This window comes from Conger conger, chromosome 16 (genome assembly GCF_963514075.1).
Source record: "Conger conger chromosome 16, fConCon1.1, whole genome shotgun sequence".
Lineage (NCBI taxonomy): Eukaryota > Metazoa > Chordata > Actinopteri > Anguilliformes > Congridae > Conger > Conger conger.
In genome coordinates, this window is record NC_083775.1 from 31,438,802 (window position 1) to 31,456,637 (window position 17,836).

At 43.8% G+C, this 17,836-nt stretch overlaps 1 long non-coding RNA gene and 1 gene segment (V, D, J or C); one reads left to right on the forward strand and one right to left on the reverse strand.

Annotated features, from left to right (window-relative positions):
* Positions 1-643: 643 nt before the first annotated feature.
* LOC133114988 (Ig kappa-b4 chain C region-like) lies at positions 644-3,030 on the forward strand. The segment is given in 2 exon segments: positions 644-1,012; positions 2,568-3,030. Coding segments are annotated over 2 exon segments (426 nt in total).
* Positions 3,031-8,431: 5,401 nt separating this feature from the next.
* LOC133114997 (uncharacterized) lies at positions 8,432-10,008 on the reverse strand. Its single transcript, XR_009705593.1, has 4 exons — positions 9,711-10,008; positions 9,439-9,572; positions 8,912-9,053; positions 8,432-8,669 (listed from the first exon to the last, which is right to left on the reverse strand). It is a non-coding gene; the product is annotated as an uncharacterized LOC133114997 (long non-coding RNA).
* Positions 10,009-17,836: the final 7,828 nt, after the last annotated feature.

Below are 17,836 nucleotides of genomic sequence, written 5' to 3' on the forward strand. Positions count from 1 at the left end.
TGAAAGCCTCCCTTTCTGATCAGCACTATGGCCACTTACACACTGGCCTGTGGAGCTGCTGGTCACAGTCAGCACCAGGATTCAACACCAGACGGTAACTTCCACTTTCATATCAGTGTTAGTACCTCAGGAGAAACAGTGCAACTGCTCAAAGCACAATTCAAAATGAAGTTCAAGTGCCCATTGGCTCAAGACTGCTTTTTTACATTGTCGAAATGAGGTCTGAAGATTAAGAAAAAGACAAATTAAAAATGAATAATTATCACTGTGGCTGTCCATGATGCTGAATGTCTCTGGGGTGCGGCAAAAGCAGGAATCCATGATGACGTCCAAAGAGGAGGTGAATCTGCTCATCTCGCACTACTACCCCAGTCACAATCAGCATTATACACAAAATATGAGTTTAGGTATGTTTAATATGAATGTTTCGGCTTTCAGAATACCATCGTAATGGTCGTATCAAAATTCTCCTGTAGGGGACTTACGAACACTACACAGTGGGTCGGATCAACAATCTGTACAAGAGGCAGGTTTTTGTACAGTCAGTTAATCAGACTCAATCACTGTGGTGGACTTTCGGTGGCGGGACCAAACTGGAAATCGGCAGTAAGTTGCTACACAATAAGACTTTTCAAGATTTTCTGCAAAAATAGTTGGAGATTCGATCAGTTGTTATACATTAATTTCGCTGAACGTTTTTGCGAATTGCTAGCATTGTATATTTCACATTATCTTATTACATCTTATTCCGTCGTGAAACTAGACAGAACAAAAAACATGAATTTGAAAAGCTCAAGTGAGTAGGATACATGTGTGTAGGATATGTCTACATAAAAAGCTTCGGGGATGCTGTTACACATTATAAATGGTTGACTTAAAATCTGCGTGAAGTCAGAAAGAAAAATGCTTAGGACGACAGTGACTCTTGAGCGAGAGGTTTTTGTACGGCTGGTGGATGAGTCTGTATCACTGTGGAACACTTTCGGTGGCGGAACGAAACTGTCAGTTGGACGTAAGTAATTTCTATTTCAGATATATCCATATCGATGTTTGTGCTTTCTTTTTTAATATATTGTCATTTTTCGATGTTCGAAAAAATATTTAATATATATTATTAAATAACAGGAATCCTTGTAAGATTAGCCATTGATTTAAAATTATTTTAAATCTTGCCCACAGAAACGCTCTGTAGAGTAGAGTACATTTGCGTATGATGCATAAAATCAAAGAAAATGTTACACATTTTTACAGGCAAATGATTGACTCGTTTGAAAAGCGGCGTGAAGTTGCACTTGAACAGGCATAGGACGGCAGTGTCTTTCGAGTAAGAGGTTTTTGTACGGCTGGTGAATGAGTCTGTTCACTCGGGTTCACTTTCGGTGGCGGAACAAAACTGAATAATCTCTCTTTCAGATAGGCGTCGTCCATATCGATATTTTCACTGGATTTTTTTTATATACGACGTTAGATGTTGGTTTAATTATTTTAATAAGCTTGGCAATTTAAACTAGCCCACTAGATTCAAACAGTGTTTTTAGCTGTCACATTGATGTTTAGAATACGGTCCTGAATTCACTTTATTCCGTGCAGTACTAAATAAATAGCATTGGTTCATTCGGTGGAATCAAAGCGGCTCTGTAGCAGTTTTAAGTGCTGCCAGATGGTATTTGTGTCACATTAAATGAAATGATAGAAAGTCATGATATAGCCTATCAATCATAACCGGACTATTTTGAATTCTAAAACTTAAAATGCCGAAGTCAAATAGTTTATTTCACATACTTGAATAAAATAGGACCGTTCTTGGCTGGCTACACGTTATGGTTGTATTGCTGATTAAATTCGATCGTTTTATGATATTCGACTTTATTTTTGATAATGTTATAATTATAATATATGACCGTATTATTGGATGAATAACAAGTCTATTACATGACACATTTCTGTTCTGTAGTCCCAGGCTCGTGTCATAACGTTCCGTAGATACTCGACACCATTGGTTTGAATCATAAAAAACGAGAAATGTCAATGTACTGAATAATTTTGCTGAATTGGTTAATCATGTAAAAACATTTTCTATTATATTATTCTCGTATTTAGCGCGTATTTATTTTGTAAATGAGACGGACCACAAATTAACCTTATTCTGTAGGTTTTCGGAGCATAATACCATTATCAACTAATCATTTTCTAACCATAAAGTATAATTCTAAGGACATAGCAATAAAATATCGGACAGAGATTTGCGTCGCTTTTGAGGCGCAAAAGTGGAGCAAAATGCAACTGTAACTACTAAGAAACAGTTTTGTTGTGGAGATGAAATTTTCATTGATCAGTGCAGTCACAGGTTCTGACAATAATGGAATCCAAGTAGATAGAACCTTAAAACATGTCAATGTGCTTTATGCTGTACAAGATGAAGCAAATCAGGCTAAATGATCTTCAGCCACTGCCTATGAGTAACACCTGACATTCTCTGTGTCTCAGTCATGTGTCATTGTAATGACAGAATGATTGACACTTGGGGGTGTGTCCACTCTCTGACCTCACGTCTCTGTGTTTCCCAGGTGACACAGTTCCCACCCTCACAGTCCTGCCCCCCTCCAGTGTGGAGCTGAAGCAGGGAAAGGCCACACTGGTGTGTCTGGCCAACAAGGGCTTCCCCTCAGACTGGACTCTGCGCTGGAAAGTGGACGGTACCAGTAGGAGCTCGGGCGTGGCCGGGAGTGTGGGGGTCCTGGGGAAGGACGGCCTGTACAGCTGGAGCAGCTCCCTGACTCTCAGTGATAACGACTGGGTGAAGGCAGGGTCACTGACCTGTGAGGCCACAAAGGGCTCCCTGTCTGCCCCCCCTCAGACACTGAGGAGAGCCCACTGTTCTTAGTAGGCCGGGTGGAGGCCCAGCTCACACACTCTGGTCACACTGTTTTTACCCTGTTCTGCCCTCAGCCTCTCTGCTCCTTACTGCTGTCACACTGAGCTGAGCCTGTGTGTGAATCCTTCCCCCAGCCTGAGCTTTCAGTGCTAATATCTGACATGAGCTCTGCTTGTGCTCTTCAACAAATATGCCTTCTTATTTGTGATTGTGTGGTTTTGAGAATAGCTGTTAGATCAATATCATTGACATAATAAAGACTCTTTGAAGAACTACTGTGTCTCTCGCTTTTGTTATAAAAATAGATGTTTGTGCTTCTGATGGTCCTGTGGTTTTTGGGCTGCCGTTTCTTTGATTAAATCATAATTATATTCTTGCCACTAGAAATACTTTTGCAAAACACACACACATTTACAAGTGATGATAATGATAGATAGCTTTAAGTAAATTGTCAAAGAATAGATATAAGAATAGATTTATTCATATAATTCATAATTGCCTGATCTGTAGAGTGTTGCTGACATAAGTCTCCAGACAAACCACACAGAAATGCAACCTGAGTATGATAATTACTTTTATTGATTTTTCCGAATAAAATTACTATTGAACCTAATCTATAGAAATGCAATTTGGCAAAGAATATGGGGCAGCTATGTACTTATAACCTTGATTTTTATATTATTTATGCATAACTTGAGGCATTGTTTAAATGTTATTGGGTTTTTACTGGTCGTAGTGGACTCCACGAGATGGAGGTGATAAGAGACTGTGTGTGAAGGAACTGATCTGGAATCAGTTTATATTGCTCTCACACAGAGACTAGATGGAGGTTATAAGACTGTGTGTGAAAGAACTGATCTGGAATCAGTTGAGGAGGGGCAGTCCCAGCTCTGGAGGCCTGCTGAGAGGAGCAGTGATGTGTGCAGCGTGCTCAGAGCAGTTCTGTACAGCAGGATGTGTGCTCAGCTCACACTAACCCCCTGGGGACGGCCCAGACACCTGGCCACAGTGCTGCTCTATTCTGAGATTGAGTCAGTCCCACTGAGGGACAGCAGAACCAGCCTGCACCTCCTGCACATGCAAATCTGAGTTTCACCCCACAGCCAAAAATACCCACCACTGAGAGCTGTTTGAACATGAGAGGGTGGAGGGCTCATTTCTGTAGTGAGGTGAGAAAGGGAGGGGGCTGTACCTCACACCTGCTGCAGCATCAGTCTCAGATTAGAGATTTCATGTCTGGAGGTTTGGTTTTGTTCATTCTCTTTCTTCTGATACATCAATGTCAGCAAAGAGGGCATTCATTGTGCAAGCAGAGAGGTCTAATAGAGAGGAGAGGTGATCACCAAGAGGCAGATCTAAAGTAAAGATGTCAATGAATAACACTGTACATTAACAGTCTTTATGTCCACATGGAAGCACATAGAGATGCAGTAGAGATAAGCATTATGGAAGTACAAGTTCTAAAGAGTCTTGAGACTGAAATGGGCTGCTGGGTAGATCACTCAGTAAAATCTCCACTTGCAGTCAGTGAGTGAGCAGCATGGTCTCAGGCTGACTGTGACTGGCAGTCCTGCAGGGTCGGTCCATGTTGGCTTTGTGTCGCCCAAGGGGGTTATGGGAGGGATTCAGTCAGCAGGGATAGCAGTGTTCATTGCTGGAGCGCCCCCTGTTGGCCGTCTGGGTGCCTGTGGCGTGCTCTCTGCCCCTGTTGTGTGGATGTGCAGCTTGTGCCTGCAGTGTGAACAGAAGTGTCTGGCTGGCGTTGGGTGTTACTTTTGGAAGAGAAGCGCCAGTCTTCCGCTGGCAGTATTGAGCATGCTTGGTGTAGTTCACAAACTGGGCGTTCCAACTTTGGTGGGATTGGAGATGAAAACAATGAATGACAAGTGAACAGATTTGGACCAATGCATTCAACACTTCAACATGGTGACATATCCCAGTGTGGGTGCATTACTTATTCATTCTAATCCTGTGTGAATAAGAGATGGGGATATGTAAACAAAATTCAAGGTCCACAATAAAACATTTGTTCACTGAATTCACACATTCTGTTCTGGTTACAGCAATTACTGAATCATGCCTGGAATACAATGGATGCATGTGCACGTTCCTTGAGTTAAATTAAATTAAATTAAAAGTATTTGATATTCTCATGCTGAATATTCTAATGTTCATGCTGGTTTGTGCAAAGTAATCTGAAAAAGGCGGTACATAATAATATTATTTGATACGTTTGTGTTTGTTTATCACTTCAGAAAAATGCTTTGAATTCCCCGGTGTGTGTGACATAGTCATGCAATGACCATTTTTACAAAAATTATAATCAGGTCTTTGTAAGAAATCACATCACAGAAAAATCTGATTCTGTGATTCAGTCCAGCTAAACTGAGAGTCACTTGCATAGCATCTGAACACAACAGCTTGAATGCCATGAATGCTGATGTGTGTATTGGACTCAAAACCGCTGATATTTGTACTTATTATGTACTTGAAACCCCAGCACCCAGGTGATTATTATTGTGATGTCTGTGATGTTGTGGTACAGGAGTGTGGGTGATACACTGTGTGATGTCTGTGATGTTGTGGTACAGGAGTGTGTGTGATACAATGTGTGATGTCTGTGATGTTGTGGTGCAGGAGTGTGTGTGGTTCAGGAGCAGCTCTGCTATGGGTTCTGTATGTGACACAGAGCAGCTCCTCTTCAGCACAGAGAGGTGTGTGTTCAGGGCTGCAGCTCATTGTGGCCCCCTACAGCCCTGCTGGCAGTATTGGTGTCAGAGATCAGTGCCTCCCCTCTCAGCACCTGCAGTAGGTCCCAGCTGCAGCAGTGCAATCTCTGTGCAGTCTGACTGAGGGAGGTTTTAGTACGGCTCTGTGTCACTGTGTGAACACATCTTTACTGTTGGGGTAGTGAAAACTCTGACAGTAATAATCTCCTGCATCTTCAGCCTGGACTCCAGTGATTTTCAGCGTAAACTGAGTCCCAGATCCACTCCCAATGAAACGATCAGGAATCCCAGACTCGCCTGTTGCGGCATACTTAATCAGAAGTTTAGGAGCCTGACCAGTTTTCTGCTGGTACCAGTACAGATAGTGGCCATAGCTTGAGTGGTAGTAAACACTCTGACTGACTGTACAGCTGATAGAGACAGTGTCTCCCTGCTGAACAGCCTGAGCTGATGGAGACTGAGTCACAACTATATCTGCCATTGATTCCGTCCATCCATCCATCCATTATCTGAACCCGCTTATCCTGAACAGGGTCGCAGGGGGGCTGGAGCCTATCCCAGCATACATTGGGCGAAAGGCAGGAATACACCCTGGACAGGTCGCCAGTCCATCGCAAGGCACACACACCATTCACACACTCATACCTACGGGCAATTTAGACTCTCCAATCAGCCTAACATGCATGTCTTTGGACTGTGGGAGGAAACCGGAGTACCCGGAGGAAACCCACGCAGACACGGGGAGAACATGCAAACTCCGCACAGAGAGGCCCCGGCCGACGGGGATTCGAACCCAGGACCTCCTTGCTGTGAGGCGGCAGTGCACCATCCGTGCCGCCCTCTGCCATTGATTCTAAAAAGGAAAACAAGGAAATGTAGGTCAATGAAAAATCGTATTGTACTCGTTTAAATCCTGACATAATTAAATATGCAATCATGGCACTGTTGTGACAGAGTTGTATTGTAAAAAGCAAGCAAATTAAATTTTAAATGTCACCAAAATCCCAAGCTATCTGTCTCACTCTGTACAGAGTCCCAATATCACCAGCAGAAGAATGTTTGACATCATCATAATGCTGCCTGTGTCAGTGTCTGTGAAAGGACTGGACAGTCACTGATCAGTACTGGGGGTCTTAAAGTGTGTGGAGCAGTGAGGCAGGACAGGTATGCAAAGCCCCTTCCTCTATACAAATCCTGTCACACACAGTTAGAGGAGCTCTGATGTGTGAACAGCAGTGGGTCAACAGACTATTCACTACTATTTTTAATCTGTCTCACATTCTTTTCTCAATATACAGTCCCCTCCAAAAGTATCAGAACAGTCATGCCAATTTCCTTGTTTTTGCAATACACTGAATACATTTGGTGTTCAGATAAAATGTCAATAATTTACATTCAAAAACATTGGAACTTGGTAGAATATCCCTTGCTTGCAATCTGGTTTTGTGATGCTTTCCCAGGCTTTTACTACAACCTCTTTCCGTTATTGTTTGTTGTTTGTTTTTTTCCTCTCAATATTCTTCTTCTGGAGGTGAAATGCTTGCCATCAAACTTTGTTCCAGAACTGTTGTGGCTCATATCTGCACTTGTCCCGAATTTCCACCAATGTTTCGACAACAAAGTGAATCAATGGGTCGTAACACTAGACCGCCACGATCACGATTTCACAGAAAGAGTTGAGCCCACAGTAGTAGTTAGAAAAGGAAAAGTAGTTTAAATTAATATCTACAAGAGTATTGTTAAGCCTGAATGTTGCTAAGTATTCAGACTAATATGTTGAGTATGCAAGTTTCTCATCGATTAATCTGGCGTGTCCAAAATCTAGAGAGACGGTGGTTTCACCTCTCAGCAGTTGACAATGGTTATTCGAAGCACACGGAATATTATCTAGTCTATGGTCGATGATAGTCTGCGTATCGGATGCAGTTAATAGTATTTAGCATAGAGCGGCCTTCTTGAAAGTGAAGCGGAGTGGCATGGAGTCCGCAGGTCTCTTTACGATGACGGTGTGTGGCGCTTATATAGTTCCGCATTAATTTAAAAAGATGCCATTCCATGATGGTGCCGGTGTCCCCGGTAACCGCATTCTCTCGTGCGGTTTCCATGCGACGATCACAATGTCCTCCGGTCGGCGCATCCTTCAAGGTGTCTCCCCCGCAACAGTTGTTGATGCATCCATCTCCACCGCATCCTCCGGTCAGGTTTCCCAGCAACCACGATGCATCCTCACCTTCACCTGTATAGGGGAACACAATAACAAAACACAGCAGCACGGGGCCAAAATACCAGGCAGTTCTAAGCATAACAATAACTTAATACACCAGGACATAACACCCCACCCTTAAGACAATAAATACCACCTTATTTATTGTCAGACTCGTATGTCCTGGACAACGCATCAGCAACAATGTTATCCCATCCACGGACATGACGAATGTCTAAATCATAAGCTTGTAAAAACAAGGTCCATCGCATGAGTGGCTGATTACTGTTTCACAGGCGATTTAGAAAAACTAGTGGGTTGTGGTCAGTTTGCACAAGGGAGTGAAAAGAAGAGCCTATATACACGTCAAAGTGCTGTAACGCAAGGACCAGGGCAAGAGCTTCCTTCTCAATTGTGGAATACAACCGCTGATGTCGGTTAAACTTCCTCGAGAAATAACACACAGGGTGATGGGGCGAGCAGGTGAATTTGTCAGACTCTATCTTAGCCACTCCGTTCGCTAGCGATGTTCCGGTACCCGAGAGATCGCCCAAAAAGGTGAAGGAGAAACACTTGTCAAGGGAGATGCTTTCGATGAAGCTGCCAGTCACACGCGAGCAGCGTATTGACGCTCAGAAAACGGATACATCACTCAAGCAGTGTTTTAAATCTGCTGTCACCCTTGAAGCTGTGAAAGATAGGCCAGTAGCTTATTTCGTGGAAAAGGGTCTGTTGATGAGGAAATGGTCATTACCTGTTGCCGCTGGCATGGATTGGGGTGTGGTAACTCAAATAGTTACCAAATACACCGTATCGCCAGCAGGTGTTATCGTTGGCACACGAGAACCCTTGGTCTGGTCACCTAGGAATAACCAAAACGTATAACCGGGTTTTGCAACATTTTTTCTGGCCCAAATTAAAGACCACGGTTACGGAATATTGCAGAACCTGCCATAGTTGTCAGGTGACAGGAAAACCCAACCAGGTAATTCCTCCTGCTCCTCTATGTCCTATCCCTGTTATGGGTGAACCATTCACTCAAGTGATAGCGGATTGTGTGGGTCCGTTACCGAAAAGTAAAAGCGGAAATAAATTTCTACTTACCCTCATGTGTGCAGCTACACGATTTCCGGAGGCGATTCCTCTCCGTGCCATTACTGCCAAAGCAGTGGTGAAGGCTTTAACCAAGTTCTTTTCAACCTTTGGCTTCCCTAAGACGCTTCAGACCGATCAGGGATCTAACTTTCTGTCAAAGATATTTAAACAGATTTTAAGTTCCCTTGCAATAAAGCATCAGGTCTCTTCCGCATACCATCCCGAATCGCAAGGTGCGCTCGAACGCTGGCATCAGACGTTTAAATCAGTTTTACGAAAATACTGTCTGGAAACTGGAAATAGCTGGGACGAGGAGTGCCTTTTGCTTTGTTTGCCCTAAGAGAAACTGTGCAGGAGTCACTTGGCTTTAGCCCAGCCAAATTGGTTTTCGGTCACACAGTACGAGGGCCCCTGCAAGTTCTTAAAGAACAAATCATGTCTGACTCGTCTGTTAGGTCCACTAATGTGTTGGACTATGTAAGTGAGTTTCGAGAGCGCTTACATCGGGCTTGCTCTATGGCAAAAGAAGCACTTACCACTTCTCAGAGCACTATGAAAAAGCGTTATGACCGGAAGTCGGTTGTGCGCTCCTTTAGTGTCGGAGATCAGGTGCTGGTTTTGCTGCCTATTCAAGGTTCTGCGCTGTCTGCTCGCTTCTCAGGTCCTTACACTGTGGAAGAGAAGTTAAGTGATACTGACTCTATCATTCACACTCCTGACCGTAGACGTCAGTCCCGAATGTGTCACGTTAACATGTTAAAGATGTACCATGCCAGAACTCCAAAACTGAAGGAGAATAATGTTTTACCGATCTTGGCTATAGCTTCGGTGTTCCCGGTGGTCACTTCTGATCTGGCTGGGGATGAGGACGGTCTGCTGCTCCGTAACGCACCACAGCAGTGCGCTAAGCTACTAAATTCAGAAGTACTAGCGGATCTGTCTTCCCACCTTAACCATTTGCCAAAAGAACACAGTTCCGATATGGTCAAACTAATCACAGAGTATCCTATGCTCTTTAATGACACTCCTATACAAACATCAGTGATACAGCACGATGTAGAGGTGAATAACTCTGCCCCAATCCGGCAGCACCCATATCGAGTGAATGCTGCCAAACGGGCGGCCATGAAAAAAGAGGTACAGTATCTCTTGGACAATCAGTTGGCCCGCCCTAGTTCAAGTCCTTGGAGTTCGCCGTGTTTGTTGGTGCCCAAGCCAGATGGAACACTCCGGTTTTGTACGGACTTTCGGAAGGTCAATGCAGTTACTGTCCCCGACTCTTACCCTCTCCCAAGGATGGAGGACTGCATTGACAACATTGGCTCCACTCGATATGTAAGTAAACTCGACCTGTTGAAAGGTTATTGGCAGGTCCCCTTAACGTCCCGTGCTTCGTAAATCTCTGCATTTGTGACCCCTGACGATTTTTTGCAGTACAAGTCTTGGCTTTTGGGATGAGAAATGCTCCGGCCACCTTTCAAAGGTTGGTAAATAGTGTTTTATCCGGTGTTCCGAACTGCAATGCGTATCTGGTGATTGGTGGTATATTCCAGTACTTGGACAGAACATGTAAAACTCCTCCAAATGGTGTTTGACCGATTAGCATCTGCTTCGCTAACTGTCAACCTTGCCAAATGCGAGTTTGGGAAAGCAACTGTCACCTACTTAGGGAAGCAGGTTGGTCAGGGTAAAGTACGGCCTGTTAATGCAAAGATTATGACTATTTTCCCGCACCTACGACCAAACGCGAGTTGCGTAGGTTTATTGGAATGGCTGGCTACTACCGTAGCTTTTGCCGTAATTTTTCTTCAGTCTTAGCTCCCCTGACAAGTTTGCTCAGTTCGGCAAGACAGTTTGTTTGGACACAAGATTGTCAACATGCATTTGAAAGCGTCAAAGCCTTGTTGTGCAGTGCTCCTGTGCTTGCCGCTCCGGAGTTCGCGCTGCTGTTTAAGTTAGAGGTAGACGCGAGCGCCTTGGGAGCTGGAGCTGTGCTACTGCAGGAAGACGCAGGCGGAATTGATCACCCCATATGTTCCTTTTCGCGGAAGTTCACTAAGCCCCAGCTAAACTACTCTACAATAGAGAAGGAAGCACTGGCCTTACTTTTGGCATTGCAACATTTCGAAGTGTATGTTGGATCCAGCTCTGTCCCAGTTGTTATATACACCGACCATAATCCATTAGTTTTTTTGTCGCGAATGTACAATCAAAACCAGAGGTTAATGCGTTGGTCACTCATAAGTCAGAGTTACAACCTAGAAATAAAACATAAAAAAGGTAAGGACAATGTTTTGGCAGATGCTTTGTCTCATACATAGGGTATGCCTATGTTAACAAAAAAAGAAAAGAAAACTATCATACTTTAAAGAGTATTGTATTCTTCGTTCTTGGTATGAACAATTTTACGGGGTAAATTTGTTCTTGTTGGTGGGCGTGTTACGTTCCACGTATGTATGTCTGTCTGTTTCCCCCCCCTTAAACTCTACAGATGAAGCCATCAACCATTTCTATTCGCTGTCCCTGCTGTCCATCATCATTGCCCTGGTCCCGCCTCCACCAATCACGTCCCTCTGCTTATATAAACTGTGTTGGCTGCCCTATAGGGGGCTAGACTTGGCTATTCATTCGCTTGAGAACCCTGTTGTGTGTATGTGTGTTCCTCCGTTCTCCTACTCCTGTGAATGTGGTTGTCCGTGTGTAGGCCCTGGGGCAGGTAAGACAGAGGCCTCTATACACTCTTGCTGCACGTAGGGTGAACCATTGTTTAGACACCTTAGGAAAGGGGTGATTGCCACCTATGTACTTTTGATTATAGAGTAGATATATATTATTTTGTTCAGTGAACAAAGTTAGTATGTATTTTGTTTTTAGCTCTCTTTGGTTTTGTTAATTTAATTGATTTGGCAACACCCAGGTCCCTTGGCCTCGTACCCCATGTGTCTTTGTCTTGTGAGTTTTTGTTTGAAAACTGTAAATAGCACCGCCACTGTAATTTTTGTAAAAACACTTATTGCACCTCAAACCTGGTTTGTTCGATCATTTTTCACTCCAATAGCGCTCAAATACATCCTCCCGGTCATTTTGTTTCATTATAATTTTGTTGCGTACTCCCTCCTACCGGACGCCTGAGAACGTAACAGTGATCAATACCTTGTTCATCCTCTGTGAGCAAAACTGCACCAGCACCACAATCGCTTGCATCCACAGCAAGCTTAAATGGACGTGCAAAATCGGGTGCAGCAAGTACTGACCAACAGGGCCTTTACATCTTCAAATGCCTCTTGACTCTTCTCAGTCCAACTGAACACCGTTTTAGTGCTGAGAAGATCTGTCACTGGCGAGGCAACAGCAGAGAAGTTTCTACAGAAATTACGGTAGTAACCTAGCATACCCAAGAATCTCCGCAGCTCCCGGCGGTTTCTGGGAACTGGAAATTGTACAACAGCCTCCACCTTGGAGTCAACTGGTCGAACTTGCCCCCGGCCAACAACCTTACCGAGGTATGTAACAGTCGCTTGGCCAAAACTCAAACTTTGCCAAATTCACTGTTAGATTGGCAGCAGTCAAGCGGTGAAAAAGTGCTTCTATCTGCCCTACGTGTTCGTGCCAAGTTGTACTGTAAATCACCAAATCATCTAAATATGCCTCACAACCTGTCAAACCAGATACCACAAGGTTAACTAACCTCTGAAAGGTGGCTGGAGCATTCCTTATCCCAAAAGGCATAACCGAATGCTGTAGGAAATTATCCGGTGTGACAAAAGCGGAAATTTCTTTTGCACGGTCCGACAGGGGAACTTGCCAATACCTTTTAAGCAAATCGAATTTACTCACGAAAATGGCAGAACCCACACGATCTACACAGTCGTCCATTCTAGGGAGAGGGTAGCCGTCAGGTTTAGTGACTGCGTTAACCTTCCGGTAATCTGTGCAGAAGCGAAAAGTGCCATCCGGTTTATTAACAAGCAGACAAGGCGAACTCCAGTCACTTGAACTAGGTTCAGCAATCCCGTTCTGCAGCATGTAATCTACCTCTTTCCTTAACTGTGAACGTTTCTCTGGATTCACATGATAAGGGTGTTGCTTAATTGGGGAGAAATCTCCAACGTCAATGTCATGCTCCATTAAATGGGTGCGGGTAGGCACGTCGGAAAAGAGTCAAGTGCGACTGAATTAGATGAACGACGTCAGCTCTCTCAGAGATTGGCAAATGAGAAAGATGACCATCAAGATTGCACACGAACTCTGCGTTCTTCAGTCTGCCTTCTGTTACACTCCTAGGAGGAACAAGCACATCCCCCTCCTCCAATCCAGGGAGAGCAGAAGCTATGTGAGAGAGTGCCACACCCTTTACGCCACCCTACTCCTTCGGCTGACGGTCCCAATAAGGCTTCAGCATGTTCCCATGACACAAACGACTCCTTTTCCTGCGGTCAGGAGTAGCTATGAGGTAGTCACGATCATTCACCCTGCGCTCAACACAATATGGGCCACAAAATCGCGCTTGTAAGGCAGACCCTGGGATAGGCAAAAGCACCTATCCCACTTTTTTTTTATGCACAAATTTGCCATCCGATTCTTAGTAATGATGAGTGGTTTGCATCTTGTGGTATTGCCTCTATATTGCTGCTCTCTTTGAATGGTTGATGGAGATATTGTCACCCCTGCCCTGTGGAGATGGTTTGTGATGACCAAACTAAATTTTGTCCTAATTTAGGATTCTACTGTGATACATAGTGGAAACTGAGCCCACTGACACCCTCCCTCTGGTCGGTGCTGTGGCCAGTTTTGAGCTCCCTTGTGGGGCTGCTTCACTGAATTGCAAGTTTTACACAAACTAAGAAAATGGATAGTAAGAGGAATATTTTGATGAGCTGACATTAACATTGAGAGAAAGTGCATTACATTTGATTAAATAAAAATGAGAGTCCTTATTGTACAACAAAACTCAATGTTTTAGAGCAGAGCCGCTGAGTGTTACAGATCAGTGCCTCCCCCCTCAGCACCTGCAGTAGGTCCCAGCTGCAGCAGTGCAGTCTCTGTGCAGTCTGACTGAGGGAGGTTTTTGTACGGCTCTGTATCACTGTGTGAATACACTTTTACTGTTGGGGTAGTGAAAACTCTGACAGTAATACTCTCCTGCATCTTCAGCCTGGACTCCAGTGATTTTCAGTGTAAACTGAGTCCCAGATCCACTCCCACTGAAACGATCAGGAATCCCAGACTCGCGTGTTGTAGAAAACTTAATCAGAAGTTTAGGAGCCTGACCAGTTTTCTGCTGGTACCAGTACAGATAGTGGCCATTGCTTGAGTGGTAGTAAACACTCTGACTGGCTGTACAGCTGATAGAGACAGTGTCTCCCTGCTGAACAGCCTGAGCTGATGGAGACTGAGTCAGAACTATATCTGCCATTGATTCTGAAAAGGAAAACAAGGAAAGGTAGGTCAATGGATAATAGTATTATAAAACAACACTGTTATATTCTGACATATTTGAATATACAATCATAGCACTGTTGTGACAGAGATGTATTCTGAAAAGCAAGCAAATAAAATGTAAAATGTCACCAAAATCCCAAGCTAAAAAGTATCTGTCTCACCCTGTACAATGACTCCCAGCATCACCAGCAGTGGAAAGACTGACATCATCATAATGCTGCCTGTGTCAGTGTCTGTGAAAGGACTGGACACTCACTGATCAGTCCTGGGGGTCTTAAAGTGTGTGGAGCAGTGAGGCAGGACAGGTATGCAAAGCCCCTTCCTCTATACAAATCCTGTCACACACAGTTAGAGGATCTCTGATGTGTGAACAGCAGTGGGTCTATAGAGGGCTGGGACATGTGCACCGTTCACTGCTATTTTTACCCCCCAAAAATGTAAATATCACTGTTCCTGACATTCTACTGTACTGTATTCATTTATAAATGTAAATGGTCAAGACAGGCTTAATTTGATGTACAATTGTGTAAAATAAGTGTTTAATAAATTCACTGGTTGTGTGTTCTGATGAAAGTATCTTTATGAAAGTCAAGGGCATCTGTAATGCACAGGGAATTATTCTCTTTCAGTTCATGCATGTACAGTTAATTAAAAGTTAAATACTGTATCACTGTGTGATTTCTCTCTGAAGACCTTTCTCTGGATTTAATGTGGTTGTATTTCCACAGCTGGCAACGAAACAGACTGGGAAAACAGAGCAAACTGTGGACAAATTTAAACCAAGATTTATCCTTTTTTTTTGTCCCAAACTGTAATTCCTCCATTATTTCTGGAGTGCACAGAAAAGCAGGTTCCTCCTCATGTGCAGCCAGCAGCCATTTTGCACTTCACCACCTCAGCCGCACAGACACTGAACCTGTGAGCTCACATTGTGCAGTCAGTACAGGGTGTGTAACAGCAGCCTGTGTAATGTGTGCTGGGAGTGCTCTGGGCTGAGTGACTCCACTGTTATAGACTGAGTGACTCCACTGTTATAGACTGAGTGACTCCACTGTTATAGACTGAGTGACTCCACTGTTCTGGACTGAGTGACTCCACTGTTCTAGACTGAGTGACTTCACTGTTATAGACTGAGTGACTCCACAGTTCTGGGCTGCTTGCTATTCACTGCTGCTGGGTTATGTGGCATCTTGTGTTAAACTCATTCACAATTAACTAATATAGAAACTTGTGAGCTTACAATGAGAAGGTTCTATCTGCATGCTGAGTAGTTTTAAGATTTTGAGCTTCAAAAATCTCAAAGTGAATGGGCTCCAAGCAGATACGACTTTACAGATATTGCATTTCTTTCATATTCTTAACAGTATTTTTGTGTAAAGCTTCAAACAAGTATTTAGTGCACTGAAAGCAACATATTTATGATACTAATTCATCTTTGCCAAAAATGTGTTAGAACCTTCTCAGCACAAAAATGTTTATATGAGAGCATTGCTTTAACAAATGGCTTTTGCACAGGCATTTATTATGAAGCAAAGTTTGTCAAAAATGTGACAAAATGCATTACTAATAAAAGGGTTAGAAGAACTGAAATTTAAATATACTGCCATTTTTTTATTAGAGACCCTGAGAGATTGAATAGTAATCCATTTAAAGCAGAGCCCCTCAATGTCTCGGGTCAGTGCCCCCCCCCTCAGCACCTGCAGTAGGTCCCAGCTGCAGCAGTGCAGTCTCTGTGCAGTCTGACTGAGGGAGGTTTTTGTACGGCTCTGTATCACTGTGTGAACACATATTTACTGTTGGAGTAGTGAAAACTTTGAGAGATTGAATAGTAATCCATTTAAAGCAGAGCCCCTCAATGTCTCGGGTCAGTGCCCCCCCTCAGCACCTGCAGTAGGTCCCAGCTGCAGCAGTACAGTCTCTGTGCAGTCTGACTGAGGGAGGTTTTTGTACGGCTCTGTATCACTGTGTGAAGACATTACCACTGTGTACACTCTGACAGGAATAATCTCCTGCATCTTCAGCCTGGACTCCAGTGATTTCCAGTGAAAACTGAGTATCAGATCCACTCCCACTGAAACGATCAGGAATCCCAGACTCGCGTGTTGTAGCAAAGTAAATCAGAAGTTTAGGAGCCTGACCAGGTTTCTGCAGATACCAGCTGAGAAAGTGGCCATAGCTTGAGTGGTAGTAAACACTCTGACTGACTGTACAGCTGATAGAGACAGTGCCTCCCAGCTGAACAGCATGAGCTGATGGAGACTGAGTCACAACTATATCTGCCATTGATTCTGAAAAACAAAACATGGAAATGGGTGTAAAAATGGACATAGTGTCAACCAATATTATTGTACAAAAAAATATATCTAGAAAAATGTTTTGGGGAAAAAAGCCAGATTTGCATTTGTAAAACATAATAAAAATCCACAGTGATCAATTTCAATGACTCACCCTGAACGAAGCATCCCAGAATCGCCAGCAGTAGAATGTTTAACATCATCATAGTGCTGCCTGTGTCAGTGTCTGTGAAAGGACTGGACAGTCACTGATCAGTACTGGGGGTCTTAAAGTGTGTGGAGCAGTGAGGCAGGACAGGTATGCAAAGCCCCTTCCTCTATACAAATCCTGTCACACACAGTTAGAGGAGCTCTGATGTGTGAACAGCAGTGGGTCTATAGAGGGCTGGGACATGTGCGCTGTTCACTGCTATTTTTAACCAGATACAAAGTTAATTTGTGTCACAGCGCTTCACTTTTCCCACATTTTGTTATGTTACAGCCTTAGTCCAAAATGGAATAAATTCATTTTTTTCCTCAAAATTCTACACACAACACCCCATAATAACAATGTGAAATTTTTGCAAATTTATTAAAAATTAAAAACTAAGAAATCACATGTACATAAGTATTCACAGCCTTTGCTCAATACTTTGTTGATGCACCTTTGGCAGCAATTACAGCCTCAAGTCTTTTTGAATATGATGCCACAAGCTTGGCAGACCTATCTTTGGGCAGTTTCACCCATTCCTCTTTGCAGCACCTCTCAACCTCCATCTGGTTGGATGGGGAGCGTCGGTGCACAACTATTTTCAGATCCCTCCAGAGATGTTCAATCGGATTCAAGTCTGGGCTCTGGCTGGGCCACTCAAGTACATTCACAGAGTTGTCCTGAAGCCACTCCTTTGATATCTTGGCTGTGTGCTTAGGGTCGTTGTCCTGCTGAAAGATGAACCGTCGCCCCAGTCTGAGGCCAAGAGCGCTCTGGAGCAGGTTTTCATCCAGGATGTCTCTGTACATTGCTGCATTCATCTTTCCCTCACTCCTGACTAGTCTCCCAGTTCCTGCCACTGAAAAACATCCCCACATGCTGCCACCATAATGCTTCACTGTAGAGATGGTATTGACCTGGTGATGAGCGGTGCCTGGTTTCCTCCAAACATGACGCCTGGCATTCATGCCAAAGAGTTCAATATTTGTCTCATCAGACCAGAGAATT